General features: G+C 42.0%; 2 protein-coding genes across 2 annotated transcripts in view; one reads left to right on the top strand and one right to left on the bottom strand.

Moving 5' to 3' along the window:
* Nucleotides 1-2,582: 2,582 nt before the first annotated feature.
* On the top strand, nucleotides 2,583-17,352 carry LOC121295556 (voltage-dependent calcium channel gamma-1 subunit-like). Its single transcript, XM_041220336.1, has 4 exons — nucleotides 2,583-2,965; nucleotides 10,491-10,565; nucleotides 11,421-11,558; nucleotides 12,952-17,352. Exons 1-4 carry the CDS (start codon nucleotides 2,728-2,730, stop codon nucleotides 13,182-13,184), a joined length of 684 nt encoding a protein of 227 aa, XP_041076270.1. The 5' UTR covers nucleotides 2,583-2,727; the 3' UTR covers nucleotides 13,185-17,352.
* A 3,362-nt stretch (nucleotides 17,353-20,714) lies between these two features.
* The window catches only part of LOC121295557 (probable helicase with zinc finger domain), a 42,713-nt gene continuing 40,900 nt past the window's right edge, over nucleotides 20,715-22,527 (bottom strand). The window contains exons 31-32 of the mRNA XM_041220337.1: nucleotides 21,632-21,884; nucleotides 20,715-21,089 (exon numbers count right to left, since the gene is read on the bottom strand). Coding sequence (XP_041076271.1) covers nucleotides 20,746-21,089; nucleotides 21,632-21,884 — 597 coding nt within the window. The 3' untranslated portion in view covers nucleotides 20,715-20,745. The remainder of the gene's footprint in view (nucleotides 21,090-21,631; nucleotides 21,885-22,527) is intronic.

Below are 22,527 nucleotides of genomic sequence, written 5' to 3' on the forward strand. Positions count from 1 at the left end.
AACACATGCAGACTCTCATAAAGAAAGCGCTTCTCATTTGAATTGAGGGAGCCTCAACACACGCAGTCTCTCATAAAGAAAGCGCTTCTCATTTGAATTGAGGGAGCCTCAACACACGCAGTCTCTCATAAAGAAAGCGCTTCTCATTTGAACTGAGGGAGCCTCAACACACGCAGTCTCTCATAAAGAAAGCGCTTCTCATTTGAATTGAGGGAGCCTCAACACATGCAGACTCTCATAAAGAAAGCGCTTCTCATTTGAATTGAGGGAGCCTCAACACATGCAGACTCTCATAAAGAAAGCGCTTCTCATTTGAATTGAGGGAGCCTCAACACATGCAGACTCTCATAAAGAAAGCGCTTCTCATTTGAACTGAGGGAGCCTCAACACACGCAGACTCTCATAAAGAAAGCGCTTCTCATTTGAATCGAGGGAGCCTCAACACATGCAGACTCTCATAAAGAAAGCGCTTCTCATTTGAATTGAGGGAGCCTCAACACATGCAGACTCTCATAAAGAAAGCGCTTCTCATTTGAACTGAGGGAGCCTCAACACACGCAGTCTCTCATAAAGAAAGCGCTTCTCATTTGAATCGCGGGAGCCTCACCGGTGGAATGAATGGAATCCAGGGCCTGCAGGTGCAAAGTGTCCGGGCTCCATTCTGCACTTATCTCTAACCATTCAGTTCTTTAACAGAGGATCAAAGCATACTCACACACATGGGGAGGGGTGCTGGTCTATTACAATGATGTGCCTCAGCTGCAAATATGCAACTAACCATGAATTTCAAAAGAAAATAGAGGTTCACCTTGTTTCACAGTACACAGAAGCAATGATCACAAGAGGCGTGCATTATAAGAGATGTAACCCAAGCCTGGCACTGAAGCACGTCACGCACACGGTTTATGTTTAAGTTACATTATATTCCTAAATATCTTATCAGTATTTTTACAGTTTTCTAATCCATACGGTCTGACTCGTCTCTGTCTTTGAATTCAGAGGTAAAGACAGGCAACTACCTTGTGTGGTACAGTATTGTAAGATCATGCAGCATTTACATGAGGCTGTGGAGATATGCAGAAACACTGGACCACAAGCTTGTCATCACCAGAGCTCAGCTCCAAGTGTCTTCAGCTCTGAGCTCCATGAATCTCAGCACAGTCACAGCTTTCCATTCAGCTATAATATTGCTGTATGTTTTCTGAACATTGTCTCCTAATTAGTTTAAGCCAGGCTAAACTCCATGTCAGATCACACACACTCAAATCAAATACTCAGTTCAAAGGCGTCCTTACAGACCCAACCTCAGTGTGCACAATTGTCCTTTTAACTTGAAAACCAGACTCTAATTTCCCCTGTTTAATGTCTTTTTCCATTTCACTACCATTAAGAGTGGATCAAAAAGAAATATTCATATCAACAAGATCACCTAAAACCAATAAACCTGTCAAGTGACACTCATATTTTAATAATAATAAAACATGTATTAAAACAAGAAAAAAAAAAAAGACAACTTCCAATGATTGAATTTTTGAAGAAATCCTTTCACATTTTTCTAAGAAAACGCTGTCACTAAAACTAGCTGCCATATAATTCTTAAGCAGCTGCCACCACTGACTCTGTCATCCCTCTGTCATCAGAGTCTGGACAGGCTGAAAGAATATAGCCAGACTACCGCTCCCACATAGAGACATACATGAGCACCTGGCAGCGCGGCTCAGTGTGTCTCAGTGTGCACTGTCTGGGTGCGTTCTCATTCCTAGCTTGCAAGATGCTGCCAGCACTCTGAGTGCTGGGGGGGATGGGGCATACAGTATGCATGGCTCATGAAGAGCTTGGGGCTGGCATGGCTGGAATGCAGGGCCAGGATTTCACCTGCCAACAGAACTCCATAGCATGGGTGGGGCTAGGCTCTACTTGAGAGTTTGAGTAGCTTTTCTAAATGCAGCATTTCCATTAATGAATCACAAGCAAATGTTTTCAATGCGTGCTGATCATGCAGTACATTTAACTAGGGGAGTAATCTATGACTGGGAATCAGTAAAGGGGGTATTTAACTTAAAGGGGCTTTCTGGTACTTCTACTCAGCTTTACAAAAATTGAGTTTTCTGAAATACAGTAACTAATAGAGTTTTCCACACAAGAAGGCAGGGAACGTAATGAGTTTCCCCAGCCTGTACAGAACAAACCTGTACATGGAACTACTGTCTCTGTCAGCCAATTATTGACATGCTCTTAAAAAAGGTTTTAGCAATATGCCCAATGCAGTTAGAAAGGAATTGGACTTGCAAAATGATTTTAGCAACTTCCTTAGCAATCTGCAACAAAATCAAGGTTGCTCATATATTTCTGCAAATATACGAGCAACTCCACACTATGTTTTCTGAAGACTGCCCCTTCTTGAAGTGCTTGGTCTCGAGAAGCAAGTGCAGAAAGCACTCTGCTGAAATCTGAGAAGTGTCCATCCCATAGATTTGACTCACCATGGACATTAATAGCACCAGCACCCCGCCCTCCCTGTGCAGCCAGTCTGCTCATCAACTTTCCTGACATGCACCAACAGCTGTGGACCAAAACAGGATTCCTCCAGACTGAAAACTAGGGCAGTGCTCACAGGGCGCATTCATACACACAAGGCCAGGGTGGGGAAGCAGTAGCTGCCTGGAAGCTGGGATTCAGAAAGACCACCAAGCCTACCACGAGAGAGCGTCCAAACACTCAGGAGCAATGGAGGACAAGAAGACGAAGGTGCGCATAACATTATTCTTCATCCTGGTGGGGATCTCCACCATGTTCGCTGCCGTGGTGACCGATCACTGGGCCGTCCTGAGCCCCCGGGTGGAGCAGCTCAACACCACCTGCCAGGCGGCGCATTTTGGACTCTGGAGACTTTGTTTAAAAAGTATCTACATTCAGGAGCCAGACCCCAAAGGAAAGGGCTGTGGACCTATAAGCCTTCCTGGAGGTAAGGATGGGGTACCTAAACTCTTGCATGTGGAGAGACCAGGGGGAGGGAGGGGGTGTGGTGATGGTGTTAATACACTAAGAAACTCATAGGACATTCCTTAAATTCAAAGTGTTCATATTGGATTGAACTACTTCTCCCAGTGATGGATGAAAGACACAAAACTAATAAGCATAGCAAACGGACAACAATCTTAACACATGAACTGCAATGCAACTCCAAAGAGAGCGAATGGGGCTCAGTGTTCCAACAATTTAAAACCCCAGCTCTGTTCTAGTAAGTTGGTTGGTTATTGGGTTCGCTTACCTATGCTTTACAGTGTTTTCGCTGTGCTGTACGAAAGACTATATATGGAAACACAACAAAAAAAAATTAGTGGATATTCTATGATCAGAGACCAGAGAAAATCTTCTTTTTGCCATTATGCTTAATGCATTAATAATGATGTTGAAAATACATACAGTGCATGCAGCGAATGCCATGTTACAATGTGCAGTGCATGTAGCGAATGCCATGTTACAATGTGCAGTGCATGTAGCGAATGCCATGTTACAATGTGCAGTGCATGTAGCGAATGCCATGTTACAATGTGCAGTGCATGTAGCGAATGCCATGTTGCAATGTGCAGTGCATGTAGTGAATGCCATGTTGCAATATGCAGTGCATGTAGTGAATGCCATGTTGCAATGTGCAGTGCATGTAGCGAATGCCATGTTGCAATATGCAGTGCATGTAGCGAATGCCATGTTGCAATGTGCAGTGCATGTAGCGAATGCCATGTTGCAATATGCAGTGCATGTAGTGAATGCCATGTTGCAATGTGCAGTGCATGTAGTGAATGCCATGTTGCAATATGCAGTGCATGTAGTGAATGCCATGTTGCAATATGCAGTGCATGTAGTGAATGCCATGTTACAATGTGCAGTGCATGTAGTGAATGCCATGTTACAATGTGCAGTGCATGTAGTGAATGCCATGTTGCAATGTATAGTGCATGGTTAGCTCACGTTACACACCCACCGCTGAGTGGAAGCGGGGGGGAGGATTCCCCACTTAATCGGCAGTTGTGTTCCCACGTTCCACGCAACACATGAACTATTAATAATGCTGTACTGTGAATCATGCAGAGAGCAGAGCACGCAAGCCATATGAGCTCATTTTTAGGAAGGAATTGCAGGAATTTTATACCTGAAAATGAAATGGTACTGATACCAACATCAATGCTTCAATTTTCCACTAAAATCTCAAATTTCTTGGTGTCCTCTTACTATAGTCCATAGTTTTAGACCGCTTGAGCACTTTCCCGAAAGCAGGTCACATTGACCAGTTTGCTGATTTGTTTGCTGGTATTTATATATTTTTTTGTTATAGGGACAGGCTTCCTCCTCCTAAAACATGTCTGCTACTGTGGATGGAGTTTTAATGACTGGGTTCAATAGTAAAATATCCTGCCTTATTTTAGGACGCTGTAAGTCAAGAGCAAAATATTTTATGAATGGCAGCTGTTGACCCGCGAAGCTAAAATCAGCACCTAAAGATTAATTTCTAGGAACACGTGTGATGGCAAACAGGAAGCAGTCAAATTCCAAAAACGACAGGCAAAGAAATGGGCTTGGTGCCGGGCTGGAAAGGGACCCCCAAATTAAAAAGGGGGATTTTATTATGAGAATGGTGAGGCTGGGCTGTAAAACAGCAAACAAAAAGAAGAACTAGAACACTACAGGTAAACTGTGATAGCACATGGCTGGTGCTGCCAAGTATACCTCATTCTCAGTGACAACAGTCAACAGTGGACCAATTATAACCCTTGATCTGTTGGCCAATCATAACCAGAGTTCAGAGTTCAGATGAAAGAAAGAACCCTGTCAAGAAACAACTTCTAGAAATGATCAATGCTTCACAGGATTTATTTTCACTGTCTTTGTCCGTTTAGTGTGAAAAACAGTAAGCACGTCCCCCAAGGAGGAAGAGCCACGAGAACCCCTCCCAGTGTCTGTCTGTGCACTTACCAGAGTTCTTCAAGCATACAGCGATAGCCCTGGGAAGGGATTAGTTCTTCATCTTGAAGTGACATGTCTTGTAATGCTTGTGAGAGCCCTGTACTGCACCGGAGAGTCGTAGAGAAAGGCAGCCTCAAAGCCCATTTCCCGACATCTCTGAAAGAATGAGGGGTGGTCTGATGAAGGAAAGCCCTGGCAATTATATTGAAAGCAACAGGCTGGAACCTACAACATCACCAAGATTCCAAATATAATAGAAATCACAATTATTAGTCTAATGCTCTCACTAACTCTTGTGTTTACTATATATAGACATTCTTAATACAATACGTTGCACACTGCTGGCAACTGACTGCACTCCCTGAGCTGCGACATATCAATCCATCGAAAAACTAATTACATCACTGCTTATGAACAGAGCCTGCGAAGTGTGCTCGCATCAGAATTTAATTAGCTTGTCGTTTCTAAAGTGTGCAGACGGAGCTGCAGTACAAGAAGCTCATAAAAGACGACGGACGATTCAGTTCAGCCATCTGCAGAAAAATCCCTTTTTCATAGATTTAAAAACAAATAAAAGCAGCATACGGCTGACTGGATAAATGTAGGTTTGGGAGAATAACCAGCTGTCCCTATACAGAAGGAGGTCTATAGAGAGCCAATCTTGCACAACAAAAGTCCCAGCTCCCTGTGAGTGACGTGAGCAGCCCTTCCATAGCCCGGATACCCTCTCCAGAGGGAACAAGACATTTCTGATCCTGGCTACCAGGCTGGGGCTCTGTGGAGAGGAATGCCGTTTCAGAGTGGCAGGTGCACTTTTGGTTTTGATTCACTGGAGGTTTGCTTGGTTCTTAAGGTTAATGGCTCAGCTCTGTACTATGCACTTAGAGACAGAGAGAGAGGGAGAGAGAGGGGTTCATCTGCTTTAAATGAAAATAACACTTTACTCCCGTAAGCCTTGTAAAATCTCAATATAGAGCAGTAATTGGACACCTGCCTGCAATTACTGAATCCGGCATCCCTCTGCTCAATGAGATGAAAGCCTGCGGACCTGCCAGCTTGGTGGGCAATGTTAAAAAGGATTACATTCCCATGCTTGTGTGTGATTCTCCCCTGGGCACCACAAACTCTCAGCCCTGTTTCCATCTGATCAGGACAGTACTATATTCATTGAGCTTTCAATGTAGTTCACTGGTAGCTGCAGATTTTCATTCCAGGTTGTAGGAGGGTCAGAGCCTCCGCGTCTGCATCTCTTTCCATGTGGAAGCGCCCTGCTAGGGATCAGTAATTAATGGAGCTATCAGAAGATCAAAAAACGAAGCCAAATGGCAAACGGTTCTTTGAAGCTGTCCGCTTGTGACAAGGCTCTATATTCTGCACCTCCTCCTCCTTATACTAGTTTAACATCTAGAAATATTTTTAGTGCCACGTGCCCAGCACGCTCCTAGTCATTAAAATTACCAAGCCATCTTTTTAAATCTTGGTGTTGTGAATTGTTCAGTTCTCATATGTGATGAATGGTAGGAAGGGGACCCTGTAATGATATCATTAAGGTTTTAATGAGCTAAACAGTGGCAGGTCTAAACCCTACCTTCTACTGGCGAGTCTGCTTGATCACAGACCTCTTCACGCTGTCTTTACTGCATGCAGTCATGTTAATAAACGGATCATTGAAACTAACCCCAAAGAGTTCCCTGGCTAGACTCTGCCGCTTTGCTCAGAATCTCAGTCTAATGTAGAGTGTGCCTTTAGATTGCTTTGCTCGCTAAATATACAATGCTTGCAAACCTGCATGCCAACCCTGTGTTAAGTGACAGGCACGTTGCAATTTTTGGTCAGTAATTGACATTCTGTCCAGTGAATAATGCCCACAGGTTCAGATTGATGAGATGGCTCCTTCTAATTGGTGATTGAGTCAGGGCAGACAGGGCAGGGCTCAGGGGGCAGAGCTGAGCACAGGAGGACTCTGCTGCCCAAGGCTGCCTCTGGAGTTCCTCTTGGCAAACACTGCTGGACGTGATCCAGGGGCATGACAGGATAATCCTAGGTATTGGCAAATGGAGTATCTGGGCATGTTACTAAAAGCTCTCTGCATTTGGAAACAGCAGTCCCAGATACAGTCTACAGTACTACAGTTAAACAGGAGTTATAATGCAGTAACAATACACCTTTGGATCAGATTTACTGCAGATATACTGCAGTGTTTTATTTAAACCCTTAAGTTTACCACAGTGGATTTTCATGGTACGGTTGCAGTTTTCCCATGCTTTTACTATGTTTATACTATGCAGTTTATAATTTTGTGCCATGCTTCACCATACTTCTGTGGACTTTACAATGCTTCCCTGTCCTTTATTGGCCTCCTCCATTAACTATGGCACACCTTTTTAAGGGAATAGCCAAATAAATCTAATCAAGGTAAGAGCTGATCCTAAATTGAATTATCGCAGAATTGTACCTACAGTACACAGCCCTGTATTCAGCACAGCCTCGCTTTGATCAATCATACCTACAGTACACAGCCCTGTATTCAGCACAGCCTCGCTTTGATCAATCATACCTACACTACACAGCCCTGTATTCAGCACAGCCTCGCTTTGATCAATCATACCTACACTACACAGCCCTGTATTCAGCACAGCCTCGCTTTGATCAATCATACCTACAGTACACAGCCCTGTATTCAGCACAGCCTCGCTTTGATCAATCATACCTACAGTACACAGCCCTGTATTCAGCACAGCCTCGCTTTGATCAATCATACCTACAGTACACAGCCCTGTATTCAGCACAGCCTCGCTTTGATCAATCATACCTACACTACACAGCCCTGTATTCAGCACAGCCTCGCTTTGATCGTGAGCTGTCTGCAAATTAGCTTGACTGACAGCATCTGCTCAAGATTTGAAAGCAGATTTTTAATTAGGAAATGAGACCCAACGAGGCAGGCATTACAGCAGGATAATCGGCCACAGCAGGAATCTAAGTGTCCTCCATAATGAACCAAGAAGGGCATTCATCTGGTGCAGATTCTCAAATTGTATTCTAAGAATAGCAACATATGTTTTGTATGTGTAGGCATTTTTTGTTTATTACCTGTTTACTATTTATTTTCTTAATGGGTAGGAAATATAGTTAGGCTACCTATTGATAAATGTAAACAAAGTAAGTGGCATTTAAACAAAGCGTGATTTTGTTTCCATTTTTTTGCGTAGTATAAAAATGACAGGACCAGTAACACAACAGAGGTGTGTGTAAACAAACGGCATCCCTGAGTGAAAGCGAGTTGCAGTCCGTGCAAGACAGACTCCAGATGCCTTTACTCTTTCGCTCGCTCCACAATGGAACCCACTGCTGCCACCTGACACCCTTCTGCACGGCTTAAAAGAACAACAATGAAGCCAAGAATAACAGCCCTTAATGTGCTCCATATCAGATTACATCAGCAACTCCAACCCTCATCAGCAGCAGACCAACGCTGCCCCAATCACAAGCTAAGGCAGACGTGTGAAACTGCACGCACCAAGAGCCCGTATCCAGTTGTGGTGTAGCACAGTCACAGTGTGCGTAAGGGAGCAGGGCTGGCATTCAATGCTAACAAAGACACTCCCCATGCAGCATCAGATTCAGGAGAATCACATAACGGCTCCCTGATGATATCTCAACTGTTTTATTGTCTCTCTTGTGAATGTTCATGATATGGTAAAGCAGAGCAAAGTGTGGTAAACGCACAGTAAAAGCATGCAGTTACCATGGGAAACTACTGTAAGGGATGCTGCTCCAGCAGACCAACCAGGCAGATCTTTCCAATTGCGTTTCCTGGACAGCGGCTCACTGTGTCCCACGCCAATCCCATCACCTTGCAGACAGGCACTAACCTGCTTCCCTGGGATTGTGAAGGAGTATCTTTAGGCTGAGATGCTTGACTGAGGCAATGAGTCTGCAAAGGTGTGCTGAGGAAGCATAGCACAGTTCAGGACATCCTCTTTGTGACTGAATCTGTATCCCAGCGCACTACATACAGAGAGTGGGTTTCTATAGAAGGATTTCTTACACATCTAAGTAAGTATAATATCCTCCCTCTGTGTTAAATTCCTAATAAGTGGATAGGCTAGCCTCCTTATACTTGCTTTGTTAATTAAAGAGTTTCCATTGCAAGCCAACACACACCCCGAGCACTAATCCTCACTGAACTGATCTATCAGGATCCGACGCTGTACTGGAGTTCAGGGATCCGTTCCACTCTGTGAATGCAGAAGTGAGGCTCAGTCTGTGAATGCAGAAGCAATGCTCTCTCTAGTTTACTTGCGGACAGACAAGGGTCAAGTTGAGGACACTTGCGAACTACAGAGAGAGAGAGCGAGAGAGAGAGATAGCCGCTGTTATCTTTGACTAAACTTCATCTTAATTGTACTTCTGGTCCTTATCGGATTACCCCCGGAGTGGGATGGTAATTAGTGATTAGGTCGCTTAGACACAGTCATTGGTTTGATCCACATGTTTTGCATATGCCTGGAAATCATTTACATCACTGGAATATGCAGAGTTCATTTTTGTGCTCATTATGCTAATGCATACTGTTTTAATGATTGTGGATTTTAAGAATATGCAAGGCCGTTCCACAAATAAAGATATCAAGAATAATGTGAAACAAACAGACTTCTCTGGTTTTAAGCCATCGAAACTACGAGTACTGGGTGGGATTCAACACCAAATGCATTTCTCGCTATGACCCTTCAAGAGGAACCTCACTCAATACATAGATATCCTTCCAGAGGGAGTGATCTGGTTCTCCTTGGGGTCTGCTGCCCTGCCATCCATGCAGGATACTATAATATCCTCCGAGCACAGGCACTAGCCCTCCCAGCTGTCACACTGGAGTGAGTGGCTCAGAGATCCAGCTCCCAGACCCTTTATCTAGTGGGCTGTGGCAGCCTGAGCAGCAGTTCAAACCAGCCTGGCTCCCCATAGCGTCTCACCCAGAGAAGGGCAGTAGAAAAAAGTAGCGTGAAGAACTTCCTCCAGCTCCTCAAAAGTGAAGGAGGACAAAGCGGACAGGCCAGCTGGACCCGGGTCACGCCAGTCAGCAGAACCGCACGTCTTCTTTATAAACATACTCTCTCACCGCTCTTCGTAGCTCAGCGATGCACATCTTGAAACTGGAGATGACATGCCAAGCTGCTGTCTCTTTTCATTTATCACTACATTTTTTACACAGACCACGGGGCCAAATTCAATGTTACTGGGCACTTCGTTGAACCAGTACAAGCAGCTGACCTTCAGCAGTTACTGGTAGTTCAGAGTAGTTATATTTCTTAGACTTCTAGAGCAGTGGGCAGTTAAGTGGAGTTATCTTTTCTAGACCTGCGCACAAATCTGCAGTTAGAGTTAAAATAAGGACCATTTTTTAAAAACCAGTACTACAAGTGTAAGCTGCCACTAAGAATGATATCAGTTTACCAGTGCATTACTATTCAATACCATTAACATGTATTTATTATTAACATTTTTCTTTTTCTTCCCCACAGAACAAAACTGCTCCTATTTCAAGCACTTCACCTCAGGAGAAGATGCAAAAATGTTTCAAGTTAAAACCCAAAAAGGTAAAAAGCACTCCTGCTTTGCTTCATCGCGGCTGTCTTACTGCTTCTCTTAAAGACACTAACAAAAACGTTCAAAATGTGTGATTTAGAAGCAGTGACTCTTCTACGAGGGTACTGCACGACTTCATCCCTCTGTGGTTAGGTTTTAGGTCACCCATGCAGAACTCGACACCTGGGTTTTGGGGGTACAGTACTTGTAGCACACAGACACATTTCAAAGCGCTATGAGAATGCTATGTAATGGTGAAGAATTCAAATCCGTCCCCCAGAGTAAGCAGAGATCTTCAGAAGCCATGAAAAACATAACACAAGCACTGACTTTATTATTAGATGTATGCAATGCATCCCTTTTAAAACCACAATGGCAAAACAATTTTGTTTAGGTGTGTCCTGGTCTAATGATATATATTATTAGGCAACACAGTTTAAGGAACTGTCATAAACAACCAATAATGCATTTATACATGTGTTATAAATAGACTTGCTAGCTTTCGATATTAAATCGGTAAAGCTCAATAAACACTGAATTCCCAAAAAATTAGAGTTTGACTGAAATAAATGTATATGCCAATCATCTCAGTGATCAGTGTAGTTTCACTGTCAGTCATTTCACTCAGTTCTGACAGATCTCGCTGACTGAAGCAGTGCCAGAAGATGTTAAGGCATGGATAGGCTTTTGCTAGGTATACAGTGACAGTTACTAGTTTGACTTGAAAACGGGGTGCAAGAGAAACACACTTAATGAGTACGGTGCACAATCCCCTGACCGACATCTCCGCGGCAGGACGAAGCGGGTCCATTTGCCTTACGGGTCTATCTGAATGCTGGCTTCATTTTCCTTCCCTTCTGTTTCAGAGTACAACATCTCAGCCGCGGCCATCGCCATCATCAGCGTGGGCTTCATGATTCTGGGAACCATCTGCACACTGGTGTCCTTCAAGAAGAGCCTAGACTACCTCCTGAAGCCAGCCGGCATGTTCTTCACCTTTGCAGGTACAGCACAGCTGTCATTTAATAGCACTGTATCTACATGCTCTATCATTATTTGTTTATTTAGCACTCCTTTATCCAAGGCGACTTACAGAGGCTAGGGTGTGTGAGCTATGCATCAGCTGCACAGTCACTTACAACAACGTCTCACCTGAAAGACGGAGCATAAGGAGGTTAAGTGGCTTGCTCAGGGTCTCACACAGTGAGTGAGCCGGGATTTGAACCGGGGACCTCCTGGTTACAAGCCCTTTTCTGTAACCACCGGTTTTAACAACAAGCCCATTCCAAGGATTTCGAACTTCATACAACATGTGTTAAAAGAGTCAATGACTTTGTTGGTTTTTGAATCCATTTGGCGTCCGTTGAAATTCAACAGCAGAACGACCGGAGCAGGACAGCATGTCTTCTGATTACACCACGCTGCTAAGCGGGTGCCTCTCTCTCTCTCTCTCTCTCTATAGAGAGAGAGAGAGAGAAAGAGAGAGAGAGAGAGATAAATAAATTAGGATTATTGGCACGCTCTCCCATATTAAAAGCCACTCTTCCTATCCATCATGCGCTCATCAGTCCTGTAGCTCTGCGCTCCCTTTGATAAACACTTAACCGCAGTGAAGGAAGGCCCAAAAGAACTCCTCAAGGAGCATTTTTTTCCCATTTTCACCTGCCAACATCCGCCTCCACGGAACAAAGCAATGGCTCCTTCAGATTCCTCCAGTGACGGGAGAACAGTCGACCATTATAACTGATGAGAACATCACTTCAAAGCCATGCTTTTGAAACCCAGACCTCCCCCCCCCCCCCCCCCCAGTCAGCTCAACCACTTCCTGCCAGGATGAATAAATCAGGGAAACCACAGAGAAGCAGCAACAGCAGCGATTGGCCGAGATACAGGGTAGCCACGGAAACCACAGAACAAAACAGTGGCTGCTGCTCTGGCTCAGTACCATCAGTAGGATCTAAATGAATGCTCTGAACAGAAGCAGGTCTGAATACTCCCACTGAACTCTGTATTAATCCCGGTGGTGTTCCCCACAGCCTGGGTGTTCATTAACATCACTGACTTCTATACCAGGATGATGGCAAGAGCGCCACAATGGGGCAGGAGTAGCAGGTGTAGCAGGTGTCAGGTGCCAACTGTTTAGATCATTAAAATAGACCCCACTATCTCAGAACAGTTTGAGTTTTTGCTCTCGTGCAACGTTGGCACCGCTTTGTTAAAAGTAAGAAAACAACCATTAACGTGCCCCACTAGGCGGGAACGCAGATTTAAAATTTTTTTTTAGGGTCTCCTGTTTGTTCTGCTCCCAGGTTTGGGTAGGGGGGCACTGCTTCACCTGTAGCAGGAAGGTACCCCTCCAGGCTCCAGCTCACGTCTGCCTGTCCCTTGTCTCCCCAGGTCTGTGCATCATCATCTCGGTGGAGGTGATACGTCAGTCTGTGAAGAGGATGATCGACAGCGACGAGACCGTCTGGATCGAGTACTATTACTCGTGGTCATTCGCCTGTGCCTGCGCTGCCTTCATCCTGCTCTTCCTCAGCGGGATCGCCCTGCTGCTCATCTCCATGCCCCAGATGCCTCAGAACCCCTGGGAGACGTGCATGGACGCCGAGCCCGAGACACAGGAGTGACAGTGGTGCGGGACGAGACAACCTGCAACCAGCGGTCTTTAAAAAAGAGGCAACAAGACACGGCGTCTTCCTAAAATAATACAACAATAATATTAATACAGCTTTAACAATAAAGAAATTAAATACAGCAAGCAAAACTTCAACACGAGTCGTAACGAAAACATGTAAATTCATGTAAAAACATCAAGTTGCTTGTCAAGAATGTATCTGTTGCTATTATAATTCAGATCACCTTTGTCTAGATATATACATATACATAATAATTTTTATATATATATATATATATATATATATATATATATATATATATATATATATATATATATATAGTAACAGTCAAGAGGCGACAGGACCCTTTGAAGTGCCAGAAACCAGAATACTCTGTTTTGCATAGGAGGGGGTGCAGTAAAAGGTTATAACAGCATTAGAGGGGGAAAAAAAACCACACACAACAAAGACCAGCATCGGGCCATGTGCTCCACTCAGTCAGGAAGTGAAATGCCATCCATACCATGAGGGTACAAGTCTGGTGCCTTCAACCCCACCCTATTAACAAGCCTAAACCAATCAAAAACCTTGTCAATCATGTATGTGCTATATGCATATACTCATTTATTATCCCCCCAAAAATTGGGTAATACCCAAGTCCCTGGATTTTTTTAAAGTATTGCAGGAGATATCATTTTTTATTATCATCATCATCTATTCATGTATTTTGGGAATACTGTGGTCCAGGTTACAGGTTGAAGGTCTTTCTTAGACAGTGAGGGCCTGTAGAGCGAAGAGTCCGCAGGTGCAGATGTTAGCAGACGACTTGGATACAAATTCATCTCTTTTTAAACTGTCATTCTCTCTTTGTACAGGACACTAGCAGGCATACGCTTGCTTTCTTGTCAAAGGCATTACTTAATGTGGAGTCATTTTCACGCTATTGAATTTAGGCTTTCAATGTGTAACACTTTTTTTTTTTTTTTTTTAAGGAAATTCTTCGTAACACAAAGCCACGATAATAACATGTTGTTACGTCCATCTGGTTTCCCTTTCTTCCACTATTGAAAGGTAATTAAGCACAGTGTATGATTACGAGCAACGATAAGCACACGTTCTGTACAGTAGCTGCACTTGACTTTGTAAAACCAAGTGAATGTGAGGACAACCGTTTCCAACAGCTTCTCTACTGTTTCCAGTGCCTTGATTGAAAAGCACTGATCAGCAAAGGAAGCAGTCTGTGGTTCAACACTGCAGTTCTCAGTGGCTGTAACCAGAACAGGGAACCACTATGCCTGAAACGACGAATTGCTGTGTATTTACATAGCAGTTACATAGCAAATACACGTGTACTTAGGTACAACGTACTTCATGCAAGTCTTTTTGCACGATACAGGCAAGTACACAAAATTTATCTAGAAAGCCTTAGGCTTTAGGCTGGTGGGAGGTTGGGTTATATTGTGCAAAAAGATTTACACATTAAATTCTGACTGCGCGTAACATTGCAACTGTGCAAGTACATGTATTTATGTTACTATGTAAATATGCAGTAATTGGAGACACAATGACGTGTTGCTGAACAACTTAATAAATCAGAAGTTACTGTATATACTGAGAGATATACAGCATGTACTCTGCATGGTTTGTCAGCTGCATTTCTGCAATTGATTGGCATGTATACTGAACACTGGCCTATTTATTTGTGTTAAACGATACTTAAAACCTGTTGATACTGTATGTGTAACATATATATCTGTGCTTTAAAAAGCCTTTTTAATTAAAATAAACACATTTTAGCATACTTGGCATTCCTGTTGTATCTTCACAGCACTGTCCGTACATGTTCTGCGCAGCTGCCATGGATCAGAACCAGCCTCACATCAGCCCTTCTTTTGACGCATTACTGGACCAGGCAGGGAGAGGCGATTTCAGTCATGCTTAAAGGACTGCCCTCAATTGCAGTGCAATGGGAGCTGCCACAGTGCACTCCAATGCGTCTGCTGCAGTGGAAAACGCAGAACTTCCCTGCACGAAATGAGAGCGCACATGCTCATGGAACACTGTAATACTAGCAGTCATTCACTGTCCATTTCAAAATGTCGACACATCTGCAATACCTTCAAGTGCAAGCAGTGTTTGACCAGAACGTTCAAGCTGTGCATTCGCTCTTTCCTAGGGGACTGCAAAAGACGAAATTGCGTTTCTGGTGTCCTGTTCTTATAAACAGACTGAAAATGTTTTTTTTCTTTTATGTAGTTCCATAAATTCCACAACTCACTGGCAGTGTTGGATGAAGGGGAGCTGCTCAGAACAGTTGATCAGTAGTGTCAGTTATGCAAGTAAAACAGGATTTTGAATAGCCCTCAAACAAAAACACTAAACAAAACAGTACTTTTGCTTTTTGATGCATCTTGATAACGGGACCCCTACTGGGCTCAGAATCCCATCCCCTCTAACAGCAATGTCCCAAGAGATGCATTTGTTTAGGTTTCCCAGTGCTATACTAAGCGATGGAACTGCACCATGATGGATCACACAATACAGCAGCACTGCTGCTAAATATCAGCTCCCTGACAAGTGACTAACAATGCACCCTGCAAGAGCTTGCAGTGATAGTCCGAGCGTGATGCCACGGCCTCCACTACACTAAGGCATTGAAACAGACCTAGTAGAAACACTCTGTGAAGTTTCTTACAGTAAAACCATGGAGATTTATTAACTGTACTTTAAGCCAGGAGGTACTGTAAAACATGCATGAATGTACTTTCAAAGCAGCTGAGAGACAGAGAGAGAAAGAAGAGAGAAGCGAGCAGTTTGGGTCAAGTAGAATTGTCAGAAATGAATCACATCCATCACTTCACACAGACAACAGGATCTTCAAAAATACAACTACAAAATTTTGCAATAAAAACACTTTTAATAGTGAACCAAAAAAGGGAGAAAAATAAAGCAGATACTGTCAAACATGTCTGCTATCCACAGCTTAATGTCAAAAAACAACTACCACCAACAGAAGCACATAGTGTTTTATACATATCTCCACTATGAAGAATGGGGACATACGCAGAATGTAAACAATTTCCAAAAAACAACCCAATATAAACAAAACAAAAACACCACAATCTGACTATAAAAGTAGTACTGGGCAAAAATCAGTTCCTTGAGCCAAGGGGAGCCTAGCAAAATAGTTGATGGGATTCACACTCCCTGCAGTACTTTAAAACCTAGCAGTAAATGTTATGCAGTATTTTAAGCACACCAAATTCACAATTTGTCCCTTGAAAGGGTTAGTTGGTCAAGACCAAGGAGGCTTCTTCCCCAGGAATTACCAGGCTCAGCATAGGTGTAGAGATGTGGCAGCTGAGACCACTCAAATACGGGGCTCAAGATTTACATCAACCCTAGCCCTGCTCTTAAATAAGGTTAGTGTTAAGAGTTTGGACAGTGGCTCAAAGACAGTGTTGTGTGTTTAAAAGAATAAAGTAGTTGTATAGTGGCGCGTCTTTCTGTACCTGTGCCAGAGGCTCTCATGCACTTCACTGGGATTGAACAGGGCAGTTGCTGAACAGTTTTTGTTTCAATATTCCCTAGTGCATTAATAATTTGTCGAGCAACACGAAATGTTTATATTACCGACCGACATGAGCAAAGGAACTGCATTGTAGAGTCAAATCTTGTGAACAATGCAAGTGATTTATTTGATTTCCCTGCTTTTCTCTTTCTTTGGGCTTGTGTATGCAACTGATAAAATTATGTTGTTAAAAGGTACATGGGGGAGGGGGTGTCTTGGAATCAAAATATCTTCAACAGAAGAACGGGGGGTGGGGGGCAGAGATAATATAGCTACAGCTAATAAGAAAGTGGGTTTAAAAATCTTGCCTGCAGAATCACATCTGTACATTTCCAAAGGAGACATTGTATGAATCCCAGAACACAGTCCCTACAATGGGCTTGAGTGAGCGCAAGTCAACAAAGCATTTTTGCCCAGCCATTATTTATTTATTTAAATTATTATTGAAACATACAGAACTCTTTTTGCATTATTTTTTAAAAACAAAAGTTAGTCATTTTAGACCCCTGTTGTATAATATCACATTTGAACGCAATCATCAAATAAAGGGACCAATATGTAATGTATATGTAGATTGTAGAATGCAGATTACAAACATTTACACATGCATGGTGAAAAAAAATCTGTAATTCACACAACTGTACACTGTTATTAAAACTACCAAGCACCAATTAACCTAAAACCTATTTCTCCCCATGTTTTCTTCTTTAAAAACCTGTAAAATCACATGTACCTCAGAAATGGAGACATGGGATACACACCCCCCTCTAATGTTGTACATGACTGATTCGCATTACAACAGAGCCTCTGCACTATTCGAGTTTGGGTTCACATGGACCATTTACAAAAGGTGCGTTTGTTCAAAAGGTGAACCAGATTCTTCCAAAAGACTCGTCAGTGTCACAAAAGACTTTTTTTTTTTTTTTTTTTTAAACATTATTTAAAAGGACATCTTTTCTCTTGTTAAAACAATAACTATAAAAGTAATGTACTGTAATCTTGGGTATACAGAAACACCTACAAAAATGCACATTTACAAATATACTGTTATGGTGCAAACCTATGAGCAAATAAGTGTAACACAAAAAATAATAATAATAATAATAATAATAATAATAATAATAATAATCTATTTTTATATGGCGTCTTTCATAGTGGACCACCATCACAAAGCGGTTTACAAGATACAAGAATAACAAAAAAATTCCCCTACACATATATTGAAATGTAGGAAATCATCTAAAACATTTTTTTGGTGGGGGAAGAGAAAAAGCAGCAAAGATCAAGTCCATGTAAAAAGTTAGTGTCACTTGCCTGTGGTTTCATAGGTAACGGATAGAAACCTGGGGTTAGTTTCACAAAGCAGCTCCAAGGAGCAGTCTGCTAAATCCCATTCGCTTCCATGAAAAAAATAACACATTAAAATCATATAGACTTGCTGGGTGAATTTCTACTGAGCTTTGTTGTTCTATCTTAACAGATCAGGGTTTTCTTGTTTTGTTTTTTTTAATAAGATAGCTTGTTAGCTAGCAGCCTGCCAAGCGCTAGCAGCACTTTGTGAAACTGAACCCTGGTGTAACTTACCGTGCTTTTCTCATGCAGGATTTTACAATTAAAATAACTGTACCTTAAAACATGACGGAACGATACTCGTGGTTCATAAGTCCAAGAGACACCAACTTCTAAAACAGCACATCAATACACAGTGATACTGACGAGCATCTTAAGAGTGGACAAAAAACTGAACCTCGCTTTTAATTGGGTCCCTCCAGCGCTGGAGAGATTTGACAAACTGTACAGTAAGAAGGGTTTGCAACAGAACACCAAGCGTCTTGTCCTTTCACAGGAAACACAAGCCAGTTTCACAACAAACGCTAATTGGGGTCTGTCTTTTTTCCGATGATTAAAACCTTTAAACCACTTCACCAGTCTTGAAAATAAATAAATACAATACAAACCAACACAGTGTGAAATCTCAGGGAACAGTGTGCTCACATCCGAGCCCCAGTCAGGCTCTTAAAATCTCAAGTTCAAACTTGTTCTGATCTGCACTGTGGATTAAAGGTTAATACCACCCGACAGCCAAAGCTCATTCATCTTTTTTTTTTTTTTTTGTGAAATAATTTTAATAGACATGAGCTCGAAATGCAAGGCTATCTGCCATGAAAGTCTCAAACAGGAGGCTAAGAACGAACCGCACTGCATAGCAAGCAATTACTCGTAAATTATATGCAGCTGTGATTTTAAGTTGCTAGGAGCAAAGTGACAATCACATTCACATGGGAGAGAGACCGGGGCACCACTTCCTGCTTGCAAAGGGTGCAGGGAAATAGTTTTAATAACACCACCTCCCAGCACCCTTTGCGACTTCCAACTGCTGGGTCTCCTTTGTGTTACGTGATTAGACAATTCTCCCTCGATTCCAAGAAAGCTAACGATCCAAGCTTAACAACACTTAATAAAGCAAAAACATGCCTACCACGATAATAGAAGTGTAGACTGGTTCAGAGAAACACAAGTTGTTTTTGGTCTGACTTGACACATTTTAGAACTGCTATTGTACCCCTTAGACACATACAATAAGACTGTTCTGTGATGTGTGGAAAGCTTCCACTTAGGAGTTGAAACTTACATTACTTTTTTTTTTTTTTAAGTCAGTCAACATAAGCAAAATTTTTAAAACTCACATCGTTTATTACAATAAGAAAAAGAACAAACAAAACTTGAATTAAAATCAATACATTGGGAAGATACGCAACAAAGGGTTAACTCAAACTAGCTTAAAACATGTTCTGCTACTCATCACTCTTGACTTCTGAGGCTGGTTACTAACTGACTAACTGACCATTTTCAATGTAAAAGTAAATGTTCCCCCGCTGCACTGAAGACGTTGGTGCATGTGGATACTGCAGAGCTGGCTGTGAGATTTGGCTTGTGTTTTCTTGTTGTTTATTGCATTCTGTACACCTCTAAATGAACTCAGCTGGAGGATGATGCTGCAATTCTCTTTCAGGGTCATACTTTAAAACACTGGATCACTCTGTTACAGAAACTCAGCAACATGCTAATGATAATGCCAACATGGTACAGCAAAATAAGTATGTCGCATACAATTCAGGGATGAAAATAAAGACTCCTATTACATAGCAGTTTCACCCATTCATAATTTTAACTAATAGCTTGATTAGCCCCACTGTATAGGTAACAAGATCAGGCATCTTATTAAATTCCTAGTAAAACCAGGAATGGATGAAGTCACTATGAAATAGGAGACCTATTTCCATCCCAGTAATTTCTTTGTTTCGTTTTTTTTTTTATATATACAGGTTAGAGGAAAGCTAATTCTATACAACTTTGTGTTTTTGTGTTTAGTTAACCACTTGACTGCTCCCGAAACCCATCACAAGACACGTGAATTACTAAAAAGGCGCGCTCTCTCTCTCTCTATCTATATATACACACACATTATATATATATATATATACACACACACACACATATATATATATATATATATATATATATATATATATATATATATATATATATATATATATATATATATATATACACACACACACATATATATATATATATATATATATATATATATATATTATATATATATATATATATATATATATATATATATATATATATACTATATATATATATTATATAGATATATCTATGATATATATATAAAAATCAAAAAACTTAGTTTTTTTCGTTGATTCTAAGAGGGGAGAGATTGTCCGGCAGCTAAGTGGCCGTCGATTCACCGCTTTTTTTCTTTTTTTTTTTTTTTTTTTTTTTTTTTTTTTTTTAAAAGAGATATGTCCCGACCATAAAATAGAAATGACATCTAATACAAGTTGTAAAAATGAAAAATTACTTTCGCGTTTATGATCGAGCTCCAAAAAAAAAAAATTTAAAAAAAAAAAAAAAGCATTTCTTAAAAAACATTTTGATTTTTTTTCTTTTTTTTATATTTATTTGTATTTATTTGAAATAAGAATAATATCCATTGCTACCTGTTGAGCTGCCTATGCTGAGCTCCTGTAACAGGGCCAGGGGATCACTGCTCTTTTTCGTCTGCTCGGGCAGGGGTCTTGGTTTGGGGGGTGCCCGCAGGGCGCTAGCATACGACATGGTGGGGGGTTTGCCCATGCCAGGGTTCTGCAGCCCGCTGGCGCTGCTGCACGGTTCAGGACTTGGCTGCTTGCTGGGCATGAGCGGGGGGAACTGGCCGAGGTGCTGCAGCGTGGTGTAATTGAACGAACTCGACAGCTGCTGCACACCTTCAGCCTTCATGTGCTCCTCTGCAGAACGGACTACCTTTGAAGCTGGAAATTAAACAAAAAACACACACAAAAGAAGGTCACTCTCGGTAGCAGAACATTTCCACCCGCCCCATATATTCTCAGAGCTAGACTGCCTCAGCTGTATGTAGGTCTGTCTGTCTGTCTGTCTGTGTGTGTGTGTGTGTGTGTGTGTGTGTGTGTGTGTGTGTGTGTGTGTGTGTGTGTGTGTGTGTGTGTGTGTGTAGGCTAGCTCTGGACTGGCTGTATGGAAGAGCAGAAGGATGTAGACTGGAGTGAAACAGGTATGGTACATGCCTGCATCTTCTGGGACAGTACTGTAAATGAGACTATTTTAGTATTTTATATATTTTAATATTTAAACAAGCACTTGGCATGATATAAAAGGGGGGTTATAAAAGCAACAGTCCTGAGAGATTCTGGTACCTCCGTCTGACAGACTTAGACATCACTGCATATGAAACCACGTTCATAATGATGAACTCAGTGCACCCACCCAACACCACTGCTGCTCAGTGGCGTACAGAACCGGCTTTTTTTTCAAGCAGTCCTGTCCCAGAACCTACCTAAAAGGTCCCTGTGCGGAACTACTCTGCTGGCTCCATTGCATGGAATGTTCTGAAATGGCACAGAGGAGTTGGCGCTGGCCCACAGCTCTGGGGATGGGTAGTTGTATGAGAGATGGCTATGATGGTCCAGAAGCTCCTTACACTGACCGAGGCCACCTGGAGCAGCGCCTGAATCTTCAGGGAACGCCTGCACAGAACTAGAAGAGATCCTTCTTTGGTACAGTGGCCTGCCTGGTCCTCTAGGTTCATACTGAGGAAGGAAAAAAAAGGCATTTAAGTAAATGGAACAGCAAACAAAAATAGGCATGCGTTAACAAATAAAAAGGTCACCTTTTTAAAAAAAAAATGTTTTATGCGAATTCAAGTAAACCTATGTTATCTTTCCCCAGTCAAATCGTACAGTGCTAAATAAGCAACACATTATTCAATTTCTCTGTAGTATTATATATTTAAAAGGTAAGGCAAGTTTATTTTTCTGTTCAAAGTGCTCCCGTCTATAATGTTCTGCCGCCCGGCTGTACAGAATTCCTGGGGAGAACCTTGTTGAGAAACTGGAATACTGACAGGAAGTTCTGCATGGTTCACCTATTCTCCTCACCATGGATCTGAAATGCAAACCAAGCATCAGCAGGGCATGCACAGAGCTGTATAACCGAGTGATTTACATTAGTCATAATTTAAAAACAGCAGGCTGGAGCAGAATCAGGCTGTAGTTATAGCATAGACATTTCATAATAAAACAAGTACATATTTAAAAAGATCTAACCCAGGGACATTCCAGTCTGAATTTAACAAAACCGAGAAAACTTTTGTATAAAATGTTTTATGTAAAGGGGAACCGAGCTATGTATATGAATATGGGCTTCGGGGAAGAGTTCTGGATAACTCCACAG

This window comes from Polyodon spathula, chromosome 20, assembly GCF_017654505.1.
Source record: "Polyodon spathula isolate WHYD16114869_AA chromosome 20, ASM1765450v1, whole genome shotgun sequence".
Lineage (NCBI taxonomy): Eukaryota > Metazoa > Chordata > Actinopteri > Acipenseriformes > Polyodontidae > Polyodon > Polyodon spathula.

Coding starts and splice junctions, on each gene's coding strand:
- LOC121295556 (XM_041220336.1), top strand. CDS start 2,728: ATGGAGGACAAGAAGACGAAGGTGCGCATAACATTATTCTTCATCCTG. Junction 2,966..10,490: donor ACCTATAAGCCTTCCTGGAG/GTAAGGATGGGG, acceptor TCTTCCCCACAG/AACAAAACTGCTCCTATTTC. Junction 11,559..12,951: donor CATGTTCTTCACCTTTGCAG/GTACAGCACAGC, acceptor TTGTCTCCCCAG/GTCTGTGCATCATCATCTCG.